The 24,474-nt window shown below is 35.0% G+C and overlaps 1 protein-coding gene across 1 annotated transcript in view; it reads right to left on the bottom strand.

Moving 5' to 3' along the window:
* Window positions 1-2,923: 2,923 nt before the first annotated feature.
* Window positions 2,924-24,474, bottom strand: part of MYOM2 (myomesin 2) — a 67,482-nt gene continuing 45,931 nt past the window's right edge. The window contains exons 25-37 of the mRNA XM_072332528.1: window positions 24,174-24,310; window positions 20,244-20,388; window positions 20,073-20,132; window positions 18,343-18,410; window positions 13,814-13,927; window positions 12,326-12,413; window positions 11,199-11,237; window positions 10,394-10,499; window positions 7,707-7,870; window positions 7,368-7,404; window positions 7,216-7,238; window positions 6,300-6,355; window positions 2,924-3,346 (exon numbers count right to left, since the gene is read on the bottom strand). Coding sequence (XP_072188629.1) covers window positions 3,047-3,346; window positions 6,300-6,355; window positions 7,216-7,238; window positions 7,368-7,404; window positions 7,707-7,870; window positions 10,394-10,499; window positions 11,199-11,237; window positions 12,326-12,413; window positions 13,814-13,927; window positions 18,343-18,410; window positions 20,073-20,132; window positions 20,244-20,388; window positions 24,174-24,310 — 1,337 coding nt within the window. The 3' untranslated portion in view covers window positions 2,924-3,046. The remainder of the gene's footprint in view (window positions 3,347-6,299; window positions 6,356-7,215; window positions 7,239-7,367; window positions 7,405-7,706; window positions 7,871-10,393; window positions 10,500-11,198; window positions 11,238-12,325; window positions 12,414-13,813; window positions 13,928-18,342; window positions 18,411-20,072; window positions 20,133-20,243; window positions 20,389-24,173; window positions 24,311-24,474) is intronic.

Below are 24,474 nucleotides of genomic sequence, written 5' to 3'. Positions count from 1 at the left end.
AATGCTAATGTGCCTCATCATGAATTCCGTCTGATAATCACCAGAGCATCTTATTTGTCCCTCTAATAGCCACAGGCTTGTATAGCCCCTCTGGGCAACTAGATGCACATTCCCTCTGAAAAGATAGTCCCCTTTTTTAACAGAGTTAACCTGATTCATTTCCTAGCACAGGTAATGAGATTTTTAAATGTGTACAGGAAAATCAAAGCTGCACCGAACACTGAAAAATGTGAAACAGTTTATTGCAAGTCCTTAGCCTTCTGAATGCCATGTTCCTGTGAATGATAATTTCTGTACTTCAGTGGAGGATTAACTGTCATAATAAATTATTTCTTTTTGCCTGAAAGGAAATAAGTGAAGCTTGCTTAACTAAGAAGGCCAGCTAAAGGTATAACTGAGATGAGGCTAACCTTGTCTCCTGTGCCCAAGGATACCTCTGAAAAGCTGCCATAACATGCAATAATTTGATAGCCTCAGCTAAAATTAACCTGTGTACTGTAGAAGAAGATAAGAAAAATATTAAATTCTTGCTGATACTCACTTTGTGTGTTACAGAGACTGGCTCTGCTGCTTTGTGAGCCTGCCTTAGCAAGATTTTGAAAACCTTAAAGGCCTTAAAGACTAAATTAGAATAGAAAAGAAGAAAAATTGAGTTATGTAATTGAAGGATTTGATGAAATTCTTCTGATAGTAGATCCATAGAAATAATACTTTCTGACCTTGTTATGTAGTTGGAGCATTACTTTGCTTTGTGCTAAAACCTCCTATTTAAACTATTTAATGGCAATGTTACGTTGAGTGTTGAACCTTGTCAGTTACTTTCATTCAATAACTAGACATGTTGGTTCCATAATCATGTGAAGTTTTCACCCCTCAAAAAAGCGCTTTTGATCAATGTGACACTTGACTCTGTTTTGTATTTATACATAAGTTCACCTTTCATAGGGTCTTCCAAAAACTTTTTGTTTAAAAACAGATTAATCTTTAATAAAGTTTGACTATTTCCTTTACAGAGATAGCCTGCTGTTTTCTTCAGGAATTCTCACAGATGATGGTGAACTGCAAAACAGGCTTGCACTTAAGCAATTCAAAATGCTCACATGAGAGGTAGGTCTTTTCTCTTTTTCAGTATCTATTTACCTAGTCACACAAAGGAAAAAAACACAAATAACTGGGAGAAGCAGCACTTCAAATACAAATTCAAAATACAGAGAAGATGGGGGATTAGTGCACTACCTTTGATGGTAAGAGATTTAGGTTCAGAGTCCCCATGGACTGAGAAGAGGCAGAAGGGGAAAAACTAAATGTTGTGATGTTCTCCCATCTCCTGGATAAGTGTTCTTACCTACGATATTTGACAGTTTGTAAATTGTCTTCGCACATCCTCTGCTTTTCTAACTATCTCAAAAATAAAATAGTTCTAAATCAAGTATTTTTTTCCAGATTAAAAAAAAAAAAAAAAAAAAAGAGTTCTGTCATTTAGATGAGAAAAAAAAAAATTATATATTTTTTTACTTTTGTGTTCATTTGTTTTGTGTTGTGTTTTGTTTGTTTGTTTGTTTTTCAGTTTGTCTACTGGGTAAAACAAACAAAACAACACTAAATATCATTTCCATATTTTCAGACCTGAACTATGGCTCACAGCCATGACCCCCAAACATGGCTTACTTGTTCCTTGTACCAAATACCTTCATATCCAGCTTCCTTAGTGAAGATTCTGCAGTACTTTTTCTGTAGACCATAAGTCATTCAATCACCCTTGCCTCCCACAAGGTTCCTTTATCCTAGAGACTGGGAGAAGTTAAAAGAGAGGAGCGCTGTATATGGGATGTTCGTGTCACCATCACCACTATTACTCACAACTAACCTCTTGGCTGGAAGGTGCTTAGCAAATAGCAAAAGCTCATCTAAATAAGTAAAAGAACTTTTAATGAAATAGAGAACCTGATCTAACAAAAAAAAACAACCACCAAAACAAAAAAACAGTGTTGCAGTCATATTGCATGAAAGATATGAACAGTATTGTTGAAGACATTCATAAATATAAATATATTAAACATATTTAAATCTTAGCTTAGCAGAACATTATGTCATCTATGGGAGAGTTTTTTTGTTCATTTTGGATAGAGGAGAATCAAAGGGGTAATTATCCTAAATGACTGAGTTTATATACATGTCTTTTGATATGAGTTTGATCTTGCATCTTGGTCTGTATAGCAAAGAGTGAAATTAATATCATAAGTGCCACCCAGTGACTGTGATTAACCATAATTTGCATTTATTGAAAGTTGATTGTCTGCATGCTACCAGCTGTGAAATTGTGCAATAAGCAATAATTAAACAATGAAAGAGAGTAAACAAAACTAGTTAGGTGTGATTTGGAGCATTGAGTAGCAAAGGTGACTTTCAAAGTTTTATTAGCACAATGCAAGAAAAACAAAATACAACCATGTAACCTACGCTTCAATGAGCAAACAGTAAACATCTGTAAAACTACTGAGCACTACTAAGGAAAAATTCACACTATAAAATAACAATATAATTACTAAATAGAGACTATCCACTAAAGTTATGAGATCAGAGGCTTCAAAGCCAAAGGGACTGTGTGTGTAACAGAGCAGGAATCATTTCTGAGCATGTAACTACAGTTCACTACCTTCTATGATGAAACATTTGTTCTCAGTTTTCTCGAGAGAGTGCTCAATGGGTTTTTTTGGATGTGTAGAAACAGAGGTTTACTGTAGGTTTATGCAATCTACCATTGCCCATAAGAACTTTTGGCAGGCATTTGGCTTTTTGCTATTTAGAAGTACTACCCTACTACATGTAGTCATAATGGTTTCAGTGCACATGTGTACAGCGCTGTAGCACAGCTACCAGCCTAAAGCAAACTTCGAAAAGCTCAGTTTCCGTTTGGAGAGCACCTATCAGTTATGTATGGGAATACCTCATCTACAGCTCACATATACTACTTTGTTCATCAAACATAGTTACAAGCTTTACTTATTGGATTTTATCATGCTCCTGTGTTCTAGATAGAACTAGATTATGATGGTGGTATTAGTCTAGGTTTTGCAAGCTGGCCTTGGTTGACTTCAGGTATTTTTTCACCATGTCTGTATACGCTTACAGTGACATCTACTGTTTCCCCACCATATTTGTTCTTGACATGAATGCTATATTTGCCCGAATCTTCTGAGGTCACTCCTTTGATTGTCAAACTGGCATATTTTCCGTGTTCCAGTGAAACCAAATAGTGCTCATTAAGCTCAAGGGGCTTGTCATTCTTGAACCAAACCACTTCTGGGTCAGGGTTTCCAAACACAGTACAGGTCAGATTCAGAGTCTAGGGGAGTTAAAAAAGAAATATTTTTAAGGATTAGTCAGGTTTGTTTAAACAGAATTTCTCAGTATTACTTTCAGGCATTTCTTATTCCTAGTAAATTAAAGTAAGACAGGTAGCATGTTCTTGAGGACTGAAAAGTAGAGTTTCTATATTTTTCTCTTCCACTGAGACTTTCCACCATCTTTCCAGTGACTGTGATGCAGCAATAGCCCCGGGGTAAGTTTCTAAATACGCTAAGTAGGACTGCCAATGCAGTCCTGCCTGCAGGAGACTCCTGGCAACCCATTAGTCTGACATGATATTCAAGCAATGATAGGTTTAAAAACAACCTTGTAGATTCCCTGTACACAGCAGGGAAGAGAACTGAGAAAATCTTTTCCAACCTAGGCCTCTTGAGTTTACTCCTTGAGATGACATTAAAAAAAATATATAAAAATAAAAAAAAAATTAAAACATAGTATATGACATGAATCATCAGACGTCGATTACAAATGCTGCTGACTGGTAAAATGGAAATATTTTATGAGGACTAAATAATTCATAAAGGCTGTGAAAGTGTTACATGCATGCTCAGTGTGTTAAGAGAACAGCAGAAATGACTTCGTAGGTGATCCTGACAGTTCAGGTATTTTCTCAGAACTGAACTTGGACTGAAGAAGCTCAGAGAATTTTGGTGGTTATTCTTCCAAATCTATATGGATCACTTTCTGAACCCCGTTTTCACCACTGTATGTGTACACAATCCTTGTGTACATGTGCATGTTTTTTGCACTATTTTTCTTGAATTCCAGTGAACAAATAGGAATGATATAACACAGTGAGGAAAAAAAAGAAAAATCTGACATTTAAGTGATTGGAAGCACCATACATACACAAGGAGAAGCAGTTTTGCATATGTGTGTCTCCAAAATCAGAGGGGACTGTTGAAGGAAGATTTACATACACTGGGTACAACCTGATGACTACCTAAGTGCAAGTACACTTAAAGAAGTGATATCATGTAGGATGCGAAGTTAACTAATGACCTATAGGAACTAACATTACTATAAAATATTTAAAGGAGTAATGTAAACATGAAAATCAAACGTTGGGAAATCAAACAAATTCTGATAGAAGATAGCAAGTTTAAGTCTCATTGTCCTTTCTGTAACTTGAGCAATGTTTCATGACTATTGCCCTCAAAAATGACCTCATTTAAGAGCAATTAATAATTCATTCATAATAATTAATCAAGCCTTAATATGTTAATATTAAAAGCTTGCCAGAGAGCAGATATATTCCACAATCATTTTAGATCATTTGGGTCTGTTCTAATTTGTTAAATTATAGATGTGGACTAAAATCATTTATACCCTCTTAACAAGAGTTAGTAAAGCTTTGTCTTGTGTTCATATATTTGCATAGATATACCATTCCATCGTGTGAGGAAACCTCTCTTTCCTTTTTCTTCTTTTTGTATAGCTACTTCTCATTCATAGTTACATGAATTTTGCATAGTACCTATTCATATATAATTTACATGTAAATTTAAAATTTCAGTTATTTCTGGTATGTTTTGCTTTACTTGATTTAAGGAATCAGAGATATTTCCTTTGGATATTCAGTTATTTAATCCTCATATAGTTAAGCCTCTTTGAACCCTTCTAACTTCTGGAAACTTTTTATGTAGCATTTCCTTAATTTAAGGTCACGGGCCATAGGGCATAAGTTTTTATGAGGAAACTGCAGCTATCATATGCATGCAGTCAGACTGACTTCTCCTGGCTGTTTCCTAACAAAAACTAAGATGTTGGTCATCAAATGAATTATACCTAACTTCCCAAGAGACTGGCTTTCTTGCCATGAAGTGCTTTTGTCTACTACAATGGGAAGGCACCAAAGATGGAGGAATGGGACAAGAATAAAATAATCTCATCTCGATTTGGTCCAAAGTTGAGCAGCTTTCAGCATCCACTGTAAGGCCTCCTTGATTCACCACTTCTAAAGAGGCTGTATCTGGATATCTAGAAATGGCCATGTACAATAAAATCTGGAAGAGCTGTGTGTTACCCTTTCTCTGGCCATGAGAAGGACAGTTTTCACACAGGGTAATACAGCTGTAGCCTCTGAAGATGTACATCACATAGTACATTTAAACACCCTGTTCAACACGCTCTTAAGAAACTACGGATAGTAAGAGTCACACTGGCTCATAAGTTGATCTGCTATAGTACATTGGAACAAAGTCCTAGCTCTCTTAGTGGTCAAAAACAACTGCATAAATAAGTGTACAAAGATGAGAATGAATGCTGTGATCCTGCTTCAAGTGCACTTTCCTTCCTTCCTTCCATAATTTGTTGGATTATATACTGTTTATAAGTACAAGCTGTATTAAGATGACTGTTTAATAGCCATTGCTGGATTTTTTTTCATAACATTACCATTTCCTTTTTTGAGGGACTCAAATCTATTTTGATCTAAGTTATTAAAGCACAAATATATTATGAACCTCTTGAAATTATGTTTAATTATGCACTCCTTAGTTCTTATACTGAATGAACAACCATTTCCAAGTACCTCCTCTTGTATTATATTGGGTGTCAGAGAGTGGCTGTCTTCTCCTGCCTCTTCAGATTCTCCTAGAGGACAAGAGTGGTTTCTCTCCTTGAACTGCTCTGCTCAGTACTCAGAGCTGAGACCTAGCCCAGATTTGAGTTTGCAGTTAATTCGGTCTCCACGTAATCAGAACAAAAGACCAGCACCTCTCGAGTCTGACCTTGCCTGCCTGAGATAGGAATTAGGCTGTGCTTCCCCTGTGTAACCAGTTTATGGTACTTAGGCTTCACAACACAATTAAATGACTACTTCTTTTTCTCTCAACTCTGCAGAATCGTCTGTATTACTTCCCTCTCCCCACTGAAAAAAACATTTCACTAGTGTGAAATTTCAGCAGAGTGATAAAAACTGTCCTTACCTTCCCATCCATTATAGTAACAACATCAGGTAAACCACCAACGACTTTACCACGATCTAGAAGTTAAAATAAATAAATAAATAAAAGAGTGAAGTTTAGTGTTCAAAGTTATTCATTTCTTAGTGATTTTATTAACATGGTGTCACACTAGTCATGATTTCTGTTTGGGCTTGTCTTGGAATAGGCATGCACTGGAATTCTTGGTCAATTTAATATTAAATAATGTACTTTTTACAATATTTTGTGTTATTTCTTATTAACATATTTTATGGTTCCCTCACATTTTTTAGCAGAGATTGTGCTATGGAGTTGTAAGCTGATAGACACAACAGCCTTGAAGCTGTTACCAAGCTTTACATCTTGAGCTTTGGATAAAGAGCAAAGCAAAGTAGATACTTTCAGCAATGCAGTGATATCTAAGATGAGAGGAAAATCTATCCTGCCATCATTTTCATGGGCAGAAGCATCTTTCAAGATACACTGCATCTTTGTACCAGAGTTCCTGCAGTAACAAGTTTCCCTACTATCTCTCTTTCAACATGCTCTGTATCCAGCAGTCATTAGCAGTTTTTTTCTACTTAATATGCAGATCCCAATATTAAGTATCATTCTTAGCTTTCTGTCAACACCTCCTTGTGTGACACTCAGACACTCACATCTCACAAAAACTCTGCAGATCCTATAAGACATAGTGAATCACTGCAAAATGTGTAAAATGCACATTCAGAAGCTTTCCATTGGAATTAAAGAGAAATAACCCTCAAATTACTACTATTATTGCAATATTCTGCAGTAATATGTGATTTCTGCCATTACAGAACTTTGACAGGTATGGCAGCTTATCATGATAGATGTCTTAAGGAAATCACTAAACTAGAATATAGAACATGCAAAATAAAGTGTAAAATAAACTTACTCTTCTCAGCGAAAGCGGCTGCCCTAAAATTGTTGAGGAGAGGAAAAAAAATACAAAAAAATATTATATTATTAATAAGATTATTAATGAAATAATGTTCCTGTGATAACATTATTGTTATAGCATTAAGATGAAAAAGATGAAGCACTTACTTCAGTCGCTGGAATTCCGTAATGGCATCATCAAAAGCTGTAACATAACAGTTGAGAGAGTTGTTGTCCATGAACATTATTTGCATTTTGGGCTCAGTATAAGCATTTACAAACATATCCTTACTGAATCCTTTTTAAAAACAACAGTGTTAAGCAGTAGCAGAAGGGAAAACCAAATCCTGAATACAGTGTCACTAGTGGTAAAAACAGTTACGCAACCAAATTGCAAATAATTTTGACCACAGGCTGTCTATTTTTACTGCATTCCTCTTCTTATTCCTGATTAATTCTGTTTAATCTGTGAAAAGTCACCACGTAAGTATGATCTTAAAAATCTACCTTGCCCAGACAGATCAAGTGTACGTTTGAAGGATTCCTTTTCGCCAAAGATTTCAAAGGTGTAGTTCCCCTTATCCTTTTCAGTGGGTTCAGTTATCTGCAGCCAGGCAACATCCTCTGCACCTCCAATCTTCATCTTTTCACCAGAAGAAATCTTAGATTCCCTTGAAAAAATGAATAGAAATGTGATCAAACATTCTTTTCATATATACTCTCCATAGGAGATCATCTATAAAAAGTTACAGAGGACAACATACAGTTTCCAAATTAGAAATAAATTGCAACTAGGGAATGCAATTTCACAGGAGATTCTTTTCTTTCTAGTGTGAGTATGAAACTCTTTGGAATCATTAACTTCATCTTTCCTTCTGAAGATTTATACCTTCATTCTCTCTTTTTTTTTTTTCTCCCCACATACAAAGACATCTGTACTTGTGTCTATTTGCCCATATATATATGAATGTGAATATGCTGTGACTTCAGAGTTCTAAACTCTTCATGCACAATGTTCTTGTATACATTAGAATAGTCAGCTTAAGAAAAAAAATATATTTTTTTTCTGAGAGGAAGAAAATATTTACCTTTTATTAACTTCCAAAAATATTAATAAAATAATGAAAGACTTACATAGAAGGCATTATTCTCACATCAAGATAAAATACACCTTTGCTTGTTCATTTGTTTTTAAGATCAAGACAAGAAGCAAATTTTCTAAATGCTGATAATTAGTAAATATGTACTTAAAAAAAAAAAAAAAAAAAAAGAGTAGCATTCCAATAATCATCACTGATCATCACTTCTCAATATAAGAAATGCTCTGTTAATTTAGATCAGTTATTCTTCTGCTCCATAATCTATTCTGAAGAGTGGAAATAGAAGAAACTATCTAGGAAGAGTATGGAAACCAAACTATTTCCAATGGCTTGCAAAGAAGTTTTCTTTCTCTCATTAACTAAAGATTTTTTATTTTCCCTCTTCCAAAGCATGCTTAACTGAAGGTATTGTTTGTTTGTTTGTTTCATAGATTAAGTCATCATAGGCTTTTCTTTGATCAGTTAATGTATTTGCACAGACATGGTTGATTTGGCTTCATAACCAGTTTGATGAGGAAAAGGAATTTTTATTATTTCTCTCACTCTGTAAAAGGATTACATTGAGTTCAGTATATTGAAATACATACCTGGATAGAAATAACTATTTATTACAAAATACTTTATTCCCTACTGTGCCATGAGTGGATAATGCATTCTGGTCTCAGGTCTTATATTATTATATTTCCTGCTATTCGTTATAATGGATAATTCAAAGCTAGCTGGAAATTTTTTTACTATAGTTCATGATGTGAGAGCAGCTGTTTAAAAAACAAGAAATGTTCAGTCTTTTTTCTTGTCCAGGAACAATGTGCTAGAACTCCATTTGAAAAAGGAACAAGTATGGGGGAGTGTAGAGGATGCTGGTTATTTATGGTTGGTTGGTTTTAGTATTTGTTTTAGCTCTTCATAACAACTCCAGCTCCTAATCATAATATTTATGAAATGACTGAAATGTTATTTGTTCAAAATGTTTTTAATAACATAACATGGAAGACCTACCATAAAATCTGGAATATCGGTATGTGGGGGATACCAGCTATCAGATATAAATTTGCATGCTGATATTTCCATATTCTCTGGTTTTATGTTTCTATGAATTATACAGTGGAATGGAACAAGTCACCTTTAAAACTCAAGCTGACTGAGACAAAAAAACAAACAAACAAAAAAAAGTTTCTTCTCCTTTTCATCACACAAATATCAAATTTACTGAAAGAAGGAGCAGAACTTACTGAATACAAAGCTTGAATTATAAGTAAAGCTGAGCACCCTCATAGAAGTCTGCTTGCACTCCCTGAACCTAATGATCACTGACACTTATCTCACATTTCCAACTGACTAGGACAATGTACAGCAACATCATCCTCTTTCTGTCCAGGTCAGACACTTCACTATGTCATCTTTGGAGGTCATCAAGGACTACAAAAGTTGAAAATATCTGAAGAGGTTTAAAATCCTTCAAAGTCCTCCATGAAGTTTCCAAAATAATTTAGGCCTAACATACCAAAACACTTGGACACACATTTAAATCTAAATACACAGATGAATAAAAAGTACAGCTGAAGTCTAAAATTAAAGTAACGTGAGGATGAAAAAAAGTACTGTCATTTCGAGGAAGAGGAGTGGAATTAAAATATTTGGTGTGAAAAAGTCTGAATGTTGTGGTTTATTGCTTATATTAAATGGTGAGAACAGATCTTTGGTATTCACCTACTTCTGGAGGAGGATTTCTTCCATTCATAGAAAAGAGCAACCTTGAACAGAAAACTGTGCTCCAATTCTTAACTGTCTTTGAACCAACTAGAATAACATAGTGGAAGACAAAAAATCTGGCATTGAGTAAGAGACTGAACCACTGTAGGTACTTTTTTTGCACTGTTACTTCTAAGTACTGAACAAGTCTGTGAATATTTCTTTTATTGTATCTACCACCTATGTGAACTGAGAATATAAAATGCTGTTAAGAAAAATTTACTCATGCGCTCCACTTTCTACAGGAATGTCACAGAATACAAAATAATAAATCTTCAAGGCTACATTTTTCTCAAATAAATTTGAATATAGTCATGAACTTGAAAATATATTCTCATCTACCTGTGAGACCAGGTGACCTTCATTTCTTCATTGTAGTACTTCAAGAAACACTGGAGCCTTATTCCTTCTTCAGTGCAGAGTATCTTCAGTGGAGAAGCAGTCTTGCCTATGGTGAAATGGTATGTATTTAAATCAAACCATACAATGAAATGAACAGAAAACTGTCAAATGGAAGACCAAAAAATTTTCAAGATCTGAACCATTGTTCTCAAGTACCGTAAAGAGACAATGATTCATGCTTCTCAAAGGAGATCTGCTGATTTGTGTCAGATGAAAGTTTAGTGGGAGTTCGTGGTTTTATGATCATATACAAACATTATGACTAGCACGATCCTATGCGAAGTAACCAGCTAGTCATAGAATTGCCATAAAACAATGGTGCTATGATTTTAATAGCATGCAAAATTTATTTGAGTGCAATTCCTATTCTTTCACTGGTATGGCTCTGAATTTCTTATTGGCATTAGGATCAGAATCAAGTTCTATCTGCATCATAAGTCTCAATCACTAATGGGAACTATAAAGAAAATGATTGCTATAACATTGTCACAGTATCTAAACCAAACAAGCCAGGTGAAATAATACTTTTTTCCTTCTTAATAATGTCAATTAGAAAGGTCAAATGCCTACTCAAAATCTTAATAGCATGCCCATAAAAATGTTTATTGTGACTGTCATAGATTTCCCACTTACAATAAAAATTGTCTGCCTCAGGTTCAGATGACTTTATTATAAGAAAGCCACATGAAAATTCAAGACAACATTTACTTACCCTACATGAAAATTCAAGACAACATTGACTTACCACTGACTCTGCTCAGTGCCAACATTATATCATCATATACTGCAGCAAGGAAAAAAAAAAAAAAAGAAAGAAAGAAAGAAAATGTGCCATCAAAATTTAATCAAAATATAGCTTTGTTATGCTTAGTTTAATTAAAGTGATATGGGAAATCTTCCTATCCTCAGGCAAAGAAAACCATTAAAATTTTAACAGGTGTACAAGACAAATTGGAGACTACCTGTGAACAATGCATAAATTCTGTGCTGTGTCAATGAATGTACCCACTGCATGCAGCGTCTGCCATGTACTGTCAGATCTTTGGTACTGTATCCTTCATGCCAGAAACAGTAAGAGGTCATTAATTTGATGGTTCATATTCAGAGGAGAGTGAAAGGGAAATAAAAAATTATCAAATTTTTGGAGAAAACAATACCCATCTGCTTCCAGTAGCGGAGCACTTGGCAAATATAAACTTCTCAACAGCAAATAAAAACCAGGTATCATACCAAATTTAAAAAAAAAAAAAATCACAGTATTGATGGGATGCTGGAAGGGGAGAATATTATACAAAATAATAGAAGACTGGAGCACTTTCTTGTAGCAGGGGTTCTTTCCTGCTTGGGAAGGACAGCTGACAATAAGATGGAGAACCACAGTATCTTCTGTTCATTCCAGTGGTCAGCATAAACTTTACCTGAAAATCCTTTACTTGAAAATTTTCACAGTTTCTGAATTACAGCTCTACAATTTTACAATTAGAGTAACAGTCATTCCCCACTGAGACTCCCACCTTAATGTATTTGGCACTTTAAAAGACCTGATGCTGAGGGTCTTCTGTAGACATTAAAACTTACTGAACTTGACAAAGAGCTCTTTACAAAAGATCCCACATAAAAGGTGGTGCCTGCTTGATTAAAATTTATCTCACGTCTTGCCTGTGAGGGTTCTAGAAAGTAATCATTATGAGACACAGTGTCACCCCTTCTAAACTGTTCAACAACAGTTGAGGCTTCAATGCCATAAGGAAGGCACTGAAATATGAAGAACCACAAATATGCTGGCTAGCTTGCAGTTTGCAAAGGTAGCTGTTGAACATCTTTTGAGTGAATGTAGAGATCATTACTTTGACACAGTAAACCAAATATTACCTTTTCCTGATAATTCAAGAGTAGAGACATCATGACCTCTATCATCTGACAGTGTTGCCTTATAAACTCCTTCATCCTTGCGAGACAACTACAAGAAAAGCACAGGATGTTTACTGACCAACTTGATATGAATATATTTGCTTAACCTCTGCATGCTTCTCTAAATCAAACAGCAGACATTGTACTGCAATTAACTTACTATTGAATAATCTTGCCAGAGATACCATGGGAAACTATAAATGGCTTGTAAATGTTTTTGTGTTTGTTTTTTTTTTAAAGTAGCTATATCTAGTTTCTAAGCATAGAATGTAATTCAAGTTCTATTCAAATGAGCTGTGAGTTTTCTTCCTTTCTTTCTCTTGTTTCATAGAAACATAGAGATTGATCCTTATCACCAGAAACTAGAAGTAGCTTAGTAAGATGTAATAGAGGGTAACTGCAACTCACATAAATTTTAGGAATGCAATTTTTATTCACTTGAAACTATTATTTTTTTGGAGTCATTATGTGCAGAGCAAGAGAATATATCTATACCCTTCAACTTTTCAAGAATCAACTAAGTGGATTTCTTCAAGCAACAGCTATAGTCAAATTACATGTGTGTTACAATAGTGCATTCATTATCCCTAGAAAATGAACATTCTATAAACTAACACAGTGATACTGCCTTAAAGGCAGTAGTTTTTTGTTTGAACGTTTTTATTTTATTTGAAACCTTAAAGGAAAATATGTAAATACTTATATTCGGGTTGGAGGCTGCTTAAATGAATCTTAGATTTAAACAAGCCTGCAAGCAAGTAATAATAGAAAAAGTGTCATGTAGTTAAATGACAAGTCAAGAGAGCAATTCAAGACAAGCTGAAACCACCCTCCCTCCAAAAAGTCTACACATGAAAAATAAAGCCACTGGAAAGCCAGTATCCTGTTGCAAGTGAAATGAAGGGAATAAATTATAAAAACATGAAGATAATTTTAAAAAATAATCATAATAAGTAAAAAAAATTAAACTGAATGCACATTATGCTGAAAACACAAAGACTTGATCTAGGGGATGTTTCAACAGTTGAGAAAGAAAGCAACTATTCAAGATAAGGCTTCAGTCACAAATTATTTTGCTTGCAAGAAGATAAATCTTAAAAAGTCATATACCTCAGGAAATAAAACTAAGACAACCGTAAAATACAAAGTGATGGAACAAACTGAAAAATTAAGGAATAAGAAAAAACAAAACAAAACAAACAAACAAACAAAACACAGAGGTCACCTAAGGATTTTGAAGCAATTTATGCAAGACATGTCTGAATTTATAGCAAAAATGTATACACTTTTACTCACAGTAACTACTCACTAGCTAATTGAAGGGTAGAAAATATGCCTTTTGTTAAAACTGTTCATAGAAATCATGATAGCTGGTTGAGTGATCTGCCTGGAAAATCCATAGCACATCAAGCAGAAGCTGTCATTTCTAATCAGTAGGTGATACTGTACCTTTGGAATAGTGAGGTGACATTCTCCCCTCTGCAGATCAGGCACCTCATCAACATCAATCCCAGAACCATCCCTATACCACTTGAAAACAGTCTCCTTCTTTGTGTTTGCAATCTGTACAGCAGAAAAAGGCACATAATCATGGCTATATCCTGATGAAAGATACTGTACTATACATGGTCACAAAAATACTTGCAGCATAAGAAGCCATTTTTTTATAACACATGTCAAATCAAGTTAAGTGGGGAAAAAAAAATAAATCCAAACCAAGTCCTATTCAGTGGAATGTTACTTCTATAGCATTTATTTGCAGCAACGAACTGGTTGGAAGTAGGCAGCTTAGAGCTTCAGAGCATTGTCAAATCCTTAAAGACAATTCTGTCAGATTCTTCCCTTAAGGAGTTTCACTCACTTGTTATCTGGTTGCAGTTTGTCTAGAGCTATCTGTAAAAAATATATTTGAAATTAGAGCCTCTGCAATTTCCTCTGTCCTCTGTGTTTGCCATGTCTCCAGAGACCTGTAACATAAAATCTAGACCCTATCTTGGAGAACACTCATTCAGTTTGTACATTTATCCTGGCTACCTAAGAAATGCCATTCAGGGCAACACCACAAAGAGCCATTGAAATTACTATTCCATGAACATTTTGGACTTCAAAATTGTAAGCTGCACTAGAAATCCTTTTTTCCACTACGTGTCCTAAGGGGAATACAAAGACTTGAGGAATCCTACAAATTAGGACTGTCTCTTGATACAACAGAATTTAACAAAGTGGTATAAATGCAGAAAAGGTTCTTGAAAACCAAAATTTTGCTGTAATAATAGCATCTGATCTGAGCAATACATAGAGTACATGTATATCTCATGTACTGTTCTAATTTTGAAATATAAATTGTGCATTAGAAACACTTAAAATGTTGCTGGATGAATGACATAGAAGTGTGAATTCAAAGAAGCCAAAAGCTCAGCTGTAATTACAAACCTTGGCAATATATTTTACTTTTTTTCTCTTCAGAAGTACTAGAGTTTATTTGATGTTGCTATCCTCATTTCATTCCAAAAATTGCATAAATGCAATGTTATTTGTGTACCTAGCCTGAGTCCCCAGTCACTGAATCATAGAATCATAGAATCACCAAAGTTGAAAAAGACCTACAAGTCCATCTCTCAGAGAGGAAGTATTTCCCAGCGGCCAACTTGGATATCCCCTGGCACAACCTGAGGACATTCCTTCTAGTCCTATTGCTAGTTACGTGGGAGAAGAGGCCAACCCCTACCTCACAACAACCTCCCTTCAGGTAGTTGTAGAGAGCAACAACATCTCCCTCAGCCTCCTCTTCTCTGTACAGAACAGTCCCACATAGGATTATAGAAGGAAATAAGTTCGGTCAAGGAAAACCTACCTTTTATGAATCCACTCTGTCTGGGCCTGATCCCCTAGCTGTTCTGCACATGCTGTGTGATCTGCTCCATAACCTTTCCTGGAACCAAGGTCAGGCTGAAAGGCTTATAGTTCCCTGGATTTCATTTATGACCCTTCTTGTAGATGGGAATCACATTGGCAAGCCTCCAAACCTCTGAAACCTCTCTGGTTTGACCAAGATGATAGATGATGCAAAGTGGCTTGACTATCACTTCCACCAGCCCCCTCAGCACTCACAGGTGGATCCCATCTGACCCCATGGACTTGTGGCAGTCCAGGTGGAGCAGTAGGACTCTAATAGTTTCCACCTAAATCATGGGAGGGTTTATTCTGCTCTCCATCTGAGACTTCCAGGTCATGGGGTAGGGTACCCCAAGTTAACAAGGCTTTGGTAGAAGTACATAGCTGGTAAGATATTTCTGAGTCCCCAGGCAGTCAGTGGAGAAAATCTTGAAAATAACTAAACAAATGGATACTGGGCAGCCTAGGAGTTAATTTATTTCTATATATCAAGTGGCTTTCTTGGAGGAAAATACATTCACCAATTTTTTAACTTTACATAATCTTACTATTGATAATAGAACCACATATACTGCTGTGTAATAATCAGTGTGGTTGCTATATGCCTCTGAAAGCATATGGGTTCACAATCTGGCCCAAAGCAATGTCTTGCCTGAAAAAATGAGAAGCATTTTACATTTGCCAGTAACTATAAGGTGGATTTTCCTGTAGCCATATGATGACTGGCAATTTAATTTGAACAAAGCCTGAAGGAAGAAACCTTTAACACTTTTCAACAGTTTTTCATGAAAGTCTGTTAGTTCTCAATCTGACAATAAATACACTGAGATTCAGACACAAGTAGTTTGCAGTGCCAAAGTTATTTGATGTTGACATTTACTATGAAAAGTTACCCTTTTTACTGTTTAGTCACACACCAAAAATTTTGCTTTTAACAGATAGAGTATAAATAAGTCAAAGATAAGCAAAAGTGGATAGCTTCCTAACATTCTGAAATTTAGAACTTATGGAAGAAAAAATGGTAGTAGATGCTGGCATGTATAGAAGAACAAGCATGCAAAAAAAGAGAAAACACCTTCAAACTATCATTCAGGTAGACAAACGTATCCCTCTGTCATTCAAATACAAATTGGTGCATTTGCAATACCAATAATAAGATCATTAGAATTAAATTTTAAGAAAAAATTAAATCAGGTCCAATCTCATAGAAAGGAAGTGATGCCGAAGGGAATGTATACTTCTTTGGATGTGTTATAATATAACACAATACACATATGTTTTTTATGTTGTGAACCTGGATCTTACCATCAGTCCTCTGCCATACCCAAAAATCCAGTTCCCAAAGACATCATTCCATACCACAGCCTTTGATAAGGTCCTGGCCAAAAGCTCTCTCCTGAAGATCACAGCACCTTGTTCACATTATCCCAGGCTCTTTCAAGAGGTGAAAACACCCATGAAAACTATTTTTGAGCACAGGCACAAGGCAGAGTCTAGAAGAGGCCTGTGCCAAGTGCTAAGCATCCTGTGCATGCCCTGTCTTATCGACAGGGAGCCAACTGAGCAGTGTGAATATAAGGATATGGCCTGGGGAGGCAGAGATTGCTAATTGGACATTTTATTACTGCAAATATAGGTTGAGGCAGCAGCACTTCTTCTAACTTAAATGTCTGGTACCTGAAATTAGTAAGATAAATCCTTTCAATTTTCAACTTCTTCCTATGTATAAAAATTAGTTAGAGTCACAATCAACAATGGCCTGAACCTAATGTCCAGTCACCCACTAACAGTAATATTTTAAGGTCAACAGCATAGTTAAAATGATGAGTCTGCAGACAGCCTACATCCTAGACTGCATTTACATAAAATTTTCTGAGCCTATGAACAAAAGATACACCAATAAAAAGTGTATCAGCCATTCACGGTGGTATAAACAGGCTCTAAAGTCAAAGAAATGAAGGATAATTTCAGATTAATTTGTAGAGAGTTAAGACTAGTATAACTGGTTCATGTGTGAACAAAAGGATAAGCAGAGTTCATGCCTGAGGCAAATGCATGTTGAGATTACAAAGTGCTGGAAATATACATCTCAATACTAGCAAAGGTACCACATTAGTTAATGAGCCTTGGTAAAATCGGGGCTCACTGAGTGGCAGCTTCACCACCCAGGTCAGTTCTGCTGGGAATAAGTTGAGGTTAAAGGACTCCTAATTAGTGAGCAGAGAGAAGAAATAAAAAAGATGCATGTGAATTGCTTATAATGAGTGATTCAAGTTGATCTAATTAAAAGTCAAAAAGTATTCCAAAGAAACGGAGAAAATGAATACAGTAGAGTATGTGCTACAGGAAAAGGCAGTGAAGAACAGTTTGATGCTAACTGAATTCAATTAACTTAGATTGAGTCCTTAATTGAGGCCTGTAATTAGTCTTTCTAGAGAAGAGCAACAAAAGTGAAAATACATCAGTTTAGAATGGCATATAAGACCTTAATAGCAGAAGTTACTATGAATTCTGTACAAATTAGCTTTCAAAAGAATTGAATGTCATTAGCCAAATATAATAAAAATCCTGTTTTATAGCACTCATTCTAAAACTTTCGTTACATGTTTGGCTACATTTGATTAAATTTTATATATATATATTAGTAGAGGAACCTCCAAATCAGAAAACAATGAGGGAAGATTTCAAACTGAGATACTTTTTGTGGATAGAGGAGAACCTGTTAGGGCTGGTTATTGCACTGAAATAACTTTATGGCTCACGGTTATTGTAAAAGATTAGATTATCCATGAACAAATACAGGCTGGGTGGAGAATGGCTTGAGAGCAGCCCTGAGGAGAAAGATTTAGGGATGTCAGAAGATGAAAGACTCAACATGAGCCAGCAGTGTGTGCTTGCGGTCCAGAAGGCCAACTGGAAGAGGGTAGATTTTGTCTAGTTTTACTGCTGAAAATATCAGAAAGTTTAGTTTAAAGCATGTCTAAAAGGATCTAATTATAAAAAGATCAAAATCTTTTATTGCATTTTTCTCCTCAACTATTAAGCAACACGTTCTAAAAAATACTTCAAGTGTATTTCCTCACCTTACAAGCCAGCAGAACTTCACATTCTTCTGTAACTTCCCAATATAGAAACTTTGAGAAGTGGGGACCTAAGAAACAAAACATTCTTAAAGCATATGTTGGTAGAAGGAAGGAAAGGATATCTGACAGTTCTAGCAAAAGAAACAAAAAGAATGATAATTACATTCTAACATCCCTATATCAGAATGATCAGAGGGCACTCCTTAATGCACAAGAGGAAAAATCCTGCAGGAATTATTCACTGTATTAACCCACGTGTCTAACCTACCAATTAGAAACCTAAGGCACATGTCTTTTTCTAGGATGTCATGTACCATTCCAGAACGTAAAAAGGTGAGTGACATAAACAAGCTTGCTAAGTATGTTCATGCCCAATTTCCAAGTAAGGGTGGGAAAGAAACAAAATAGTTGCAATTAAGATGCTGTATTGAATGCAAGTGGAACTTGATAATGGACAAATGTGCTCTCAACCAATTGAATATTTGAAGCCAAAATACCATGCCAGACAACTTTTGTCCAAATTATTTGTAGTTTAAAAATATTCCTGTTCCCTACTGTGGTTCCAAATCCAAATATATATGTCAGTAAGAAAATTTACTGATATGTTTAATCCTTTTCAAGTTGTGGTTACTCATATCAGTAAATTTATAAGTATGTTTTCTTGTCTGTAGGATATAGCCTGTAATTGCGATACTCAGATCTGAGATATGGCAAATTTCTAGACTTTTGCTTAGATCACTGAGAACTGAATCTCTTGTGAGTTTATGCAGTAAACAGAATAATTCTTTTTCTTTAAAGATAGAATATAACAATTACAGTGCTTATTCAGATAACTTCATCATAACTTCATAACTATTTAGAACAATTTGTTATTATTGTCATTACGTTCATCCTAAAAGTCAACTCCTTGCCAAGTAAAAATTACAAACTAGAGCTCAAACTCAATTCTTTCAGTATTTCACAGTGATAGAATTCTGAATTAGCTATCTAGTAGTAATTCTCACTTTTAGCTCAAAAAAAAAAAAAAAAAATATATATATATATATATATAAAATGTATCTAACAAAGTGTAACCATCTAGCAGCTATATAACAAATATGCCCCGGTGGTGCAGCGGTAGAATTCCCGTTTGCAACACCAGGGGGCCCGGGTTCGAATCCCCCCTGTGGAGCAGGGGGTAGAAGTGCCGCTCTGCTACACAGAGGGCTCGAATCCTGGGAGTTGGACTCGATGATCTCTAAGGTCCCTTCCAACTCGCACAATACTATGATACTATGATATGAATATACATATATTTGGTTCCTGAGATTTGCCTGGATAGAATCCACAGGATTAGACTTTTAATCTTCCTGGTCTGACTCTGAACTGGCAGCTCTTCTGTCAGTTATAACAAAGGTACAACTTGTATGCTTAAAACTAAACATGCTGAAGTGTTTTGCTAGATCAGAGCCAACAGTAAGCACTCTTCTTATGAATATTCAGCGAATATAACCTCTTATACAGATTTCCACTTTTTCTCTAGTTAATGAAAATAATGTCACAGTTTGCAAGTTTTAAATGACAATGTTGGAAAATAAGATCCATATCCAGCAAGGCTTCAATATCCTCTCCAACTGTGCAGTATACTCATCTTCTAATGAAGTTGTATGGAAGCTAGAAACACCTACTACTCACCAGGAATGCATCATTAGCTGCAAAATGGCCCTTAAGTCACCAGTTTACTCTCTTACCTTGCTTCCTGAGGAATTCCTTTCGCTGGAGCTCAGACTCAGCCAATATCGTCTTAAATGCTGAATTTTAGAAGAGGTGAATGAATAATCAGTTAGTCATAAAGTACTCAAGGAATAACTGAAGTTTAATTCTTCACATGAGTCAGAGTTTTAATTTTTCATCGAACTTACCATCTCCAATGAGAACTAATGAAGACTGATTTTTGGCCTTTCCATCTTGAATTTGTACTGTGTAGGTACCTTCATTATCAATTGTAAATTTGTCCATCACCATTTCTATAATGCCATTTGCATGGTCACATCTTATCTTGTGCCTCTGAAATAAACAAGTAATAAATTTACTATTTTGTTAAGTACTTATGATTCCCTACCAAACAAGACATGTTTTGTAACACCACTTCCACACTTAATCATTTTCATTTATTCTGAGTTGTGTAGTATGAGATCAGGGTCCTGATTGAGTTCACACGGTCCCAGTGGTGGTAGAAACCTCTGTGTGCTGCTGCATTTGGAACCCTCAAATCATAATAATAGGGATGTTTTACATTTAAAAATAATAGTTTATTGCGCTATACATGTTTGGAGGTATGTCCCCACAGCCAGTTGCATTACAGCTTCCAGTTCAACAAAGTTAGTTTGAAGCAACATTCCTAGAAAATTCCGCAGGTAGCTGGAATATTGTCTTTATAGATACAGATGTGGTACTCCAGGTATGTACCTCGTAAATGAATCTTCAGATCAAATTCAAGCCATTATGACTACTAAACATTTTCTGAGGTGTATGTGGAAGCTTGATACTGGATCTTTTCTTACTTAAAAATGTATATTTAGGGAGGGTAAAATAATTTGCTCATCTTATGCTATGGATTCTTTCCAGAGATGCCCGAAGACTAAGACCATGAGTGAAAACGTCTAACTTGTGTCTTCCTTGTTCAGAGCCAACTGAACTGACAGGAACTAAAAAGATCAGAAAAGTCCAGCAAAGGAAAATTAGAATTATGTCAAAACATCTAGCAACCCACTACAGTCATTGGAGAACACTGAATAAATCAAATAACAACTTCAATTTCAAATGATTTCACTGTTAATATTCTTTTAATGTGTGCTTTCTATTACACATTCTATAAAGATAACTTCTTAGTAGGAATCTTCAAGAAAACAGGAAACTACAAGCAAATATTGGGCAATAATTGAAAAACATTTATTGAATTTACAGGTACTATTTTAAATATAAACATGATTTCCTAAGTAATATCCTCTTTCACTCGGTGAGTAATAAATATGAGGACTATGCATCCTACTTCATCTGAACAGCTGTAAGGGTGAGCAAATTTGCCACAGTTGCAGCTACCTGAGATACCTATCAAAGGATAGCTTGGACATAGTAAGATGGCTACCATTTATTACTGGTACTTTCAAACATACCAGCAGTATAAAAATAAGTTATATCAATTTAAAATTGTAAAATGCTGTCAAGTTTTTAACTCAAAAAAATAAAAGGAAATATATTAAATAGTATATTAAAAATGGTTGGGTATTACAGAACACATGAAAAATGGTGAGTCAAAACTACATAGAAGAAGTCTGAAATGAAAACAAGACAAATACTGTAAACACAGTAAGTGAAACAAAATAAAAGATATTGTTCAATGTAATAGAAAAAATACATGGACACTAAAAACATCACATAAATCCATGAATGTCTTTTTACTCCACTCATTCTTATAACTGGAAGATCAGGGAAAGAACACATTCTATGATTATGTGATCATAAACAAAATAATCTTAAAATACATTAAGAAAGTAGGACCAGATGACCTTGGTTTGTACTGAACAGTGGTGATGCCTGCCCTCTTCTAAAAAGTTCTCAATAAGGAACACTGAGATTTGGGAATGAAAAGAAATGAGCACAGTTCATAAGGAAATTATGGGCTCCTGCAAATCTGAAAAGCATTAAGAAAAAATTGTAATCAATTAGAAAAGAAGTGAATGTGTAAACATTAGAGATTTATTTCTCTTACATAGCACTCCGTGAAAAGTGAATCATTCCAAAACAATTATGATGCAACATAACCAAAAATTAGAACTAGGACTGTTTGCATGATAAAATATTTAACAGGATGGTGCCAGGAAACATTCTTTAAAAATGTATTATCATTGATGGAAATGCAATTAGACTAATCTAGTTTCAATCTTTGTTAGGTTACTGAAGAATGAAGAAAAAGAAAAAAATACTGGAATTAAACAAAGCAGTAGCCAACAGATCAATTTGGATAACTAATGATCAGATAAATGCCTTAGAGGGAAGAGACTCAGGTACATCATTTGCCTAAAATAACAAGGGCAAAGGCTTTTATAATTTGGGCATGGATTTTCCAACATAAAGTAAAAGATATCATATGAAAAGATAAGACTTAATAGGGAAAGTAAGTAGAAAAATTACTTATGTAAGTATTGATATATAAGACTGGACAAGATAGGCCAGTAGAGAGAGCTGAAAAAAGAGAGCTAATAACAGCAGCAACCTATCAAGAAATGCAAATTCAAATTCTCTTATACTCTCTTGCCCACAGAAGTCAAGGACAACACTTGCATTCATTTAATGAGTTTCCAGGGAGAATGTTAAGTTGAAGCTTTCCAGAAGCAGGAAAAAAAAAAAAAAAAAAAAAAAAAAAAAATCACATCTCCAAAAAATATGGACTTTCTCTGAAAAAGATTTTAAAAGATTTAAATGGCAGTTGATTAACAGGGACCGAGTTTGTTCCATTTTCATATTATTTCAAAATCTTATGGACACTGTTCTCTGGGTAGGGCCTAAAGGAAAAAAAATCATTTTATTCAGTGTCAAGAATCAGACTACAATTCACCAGCACAACGGTCTATTGAACATGTTCAGTGACTTTAGCCCAGTCTCCAGGCAGGTTTTAAAGTGTAATTAGGCTTCTAACTATTGCCATTATGCAGCAAGATGAAGTTCAATGATTTTATGGGCACCATAAATACCGGGTTTTTATGTGACTTTCCACAAAAATATCATCAATCTCCAAAAGTAAATGTCACCTATGGGTTACTAATTAAAAAGGTGAAATAATGAAGCTGCACTTCTAGACTCTCCTTCTGATGTCAACACTTTCAAAACATATGTGATCTAAAAATAGCTTATTCTGTTCCACTGAGACTGCCAAGCCTGAATATTGCCATTTCAATGTATTCTAATCACCAAATTCAGGTTTTCAGTGCTATAGTTTATTATTTCTTGAAGTAAGAACTGCAGAGGAGTATTCTGCTTAGAAAGCAAGTATATCATGAAAGGAAATGCTTCTTGTTTTTCTATGTTATAAAAATGCTGATAAGTTCCTCTGGCCAAAGTCAGGCTTTGCAACCCCGAGAATAAACTGAACTTTTCAAATAGCTGCACTGTACGTGTATTCCTCACAGGAAAAGATATTCCCAGTGCTGAACATTATGACCAATAAATTAATCATATTACAGGCCCACAAGGACATAACCTTGCTTTCTTCACAGCCCAATCTTTTTAGTGTCCCTTAGCATGAAAGGACTTCCTAGAGCTAACAAGCTTGTGGTCTACTCTTTCATCTCTATGTAGCCAGTCAGTAACAATTCAATGTCTAGGCCAAAATTAAAAATAGTAATAATAATTAAAGAAAATGAAAGTGATGCTTTTATGTCTATAACTATTCTTGCATGGTCAAGTAACTCCCATATATAAAACTGCCAGCGTTGGCTTCAGAGGGAGCAGTATTTCTTGATGGTTTTCAGTCAAAAGCTGTACTTTGAAGCAGCTTTGTATGTCTTGAGCAATTTTCCTAAAATATTTGTTTGCTACTTTTAGACAGATATGTTTAACTAAGAGCCTAATTTCTCCTTCACTTTTCCTGTTACTCATCTGGCTCCAAAAAATGAGCATGGACTTCTGAGGGTTATGGTTTTGTTGTGTTGTTTTGGTGTTTGTTTTTTTTCAAATATTAGCGCATTGATATTAATAAATTGGCTTTAAACTATTAATATAAATATATTATTAATGTCTGAAGATGCATTAACCAGATTCACAAATATATAGTAATACTCAAATGCACTTACATCTCCATTTTCAACTTCTTTATCATTAATAACAAATCTATAGGTAGAATTTGGTGACAAGCTTTCAGCTTGGATCCAGAAACGGACTTCTCCTTTATCGAGAACCTCATAAGCTAATTCCGATTTCAGAGGTATTGCTGCATGGAGGAAAATAAAAAACAAAAACAAAAACAAAAGCAATCATAAGTCATCAATACACAAATTCTTTTAAGGGACTTTTGTAGTCAAACATTATATCTTCCCATTATTTATGGAATGCTGAATATAGAATTAATTTTATGCATTGAAAATACATCTAATG

Source organism: Excalfactoria chinensis, chromosome 3, assembly GCF_039878825.1.
Source record: "Excalfactoria chinensis isolate bCotChi1 chromosome 3, bCotChi1.hap2, whole genome shotgun sequence".
In the NCBI taxonomy this organism is placed as follows: Eukaryota; Metazoa; Chordata; class Aves; order Galliformes; family Phasianidae; genus Excalfactoria; species Excalfactoria chinensis.
Note: the sequence above shows the minus strand (reverse complement) of the source record. Positions and strands in the feature narration are given on the sequence as shown.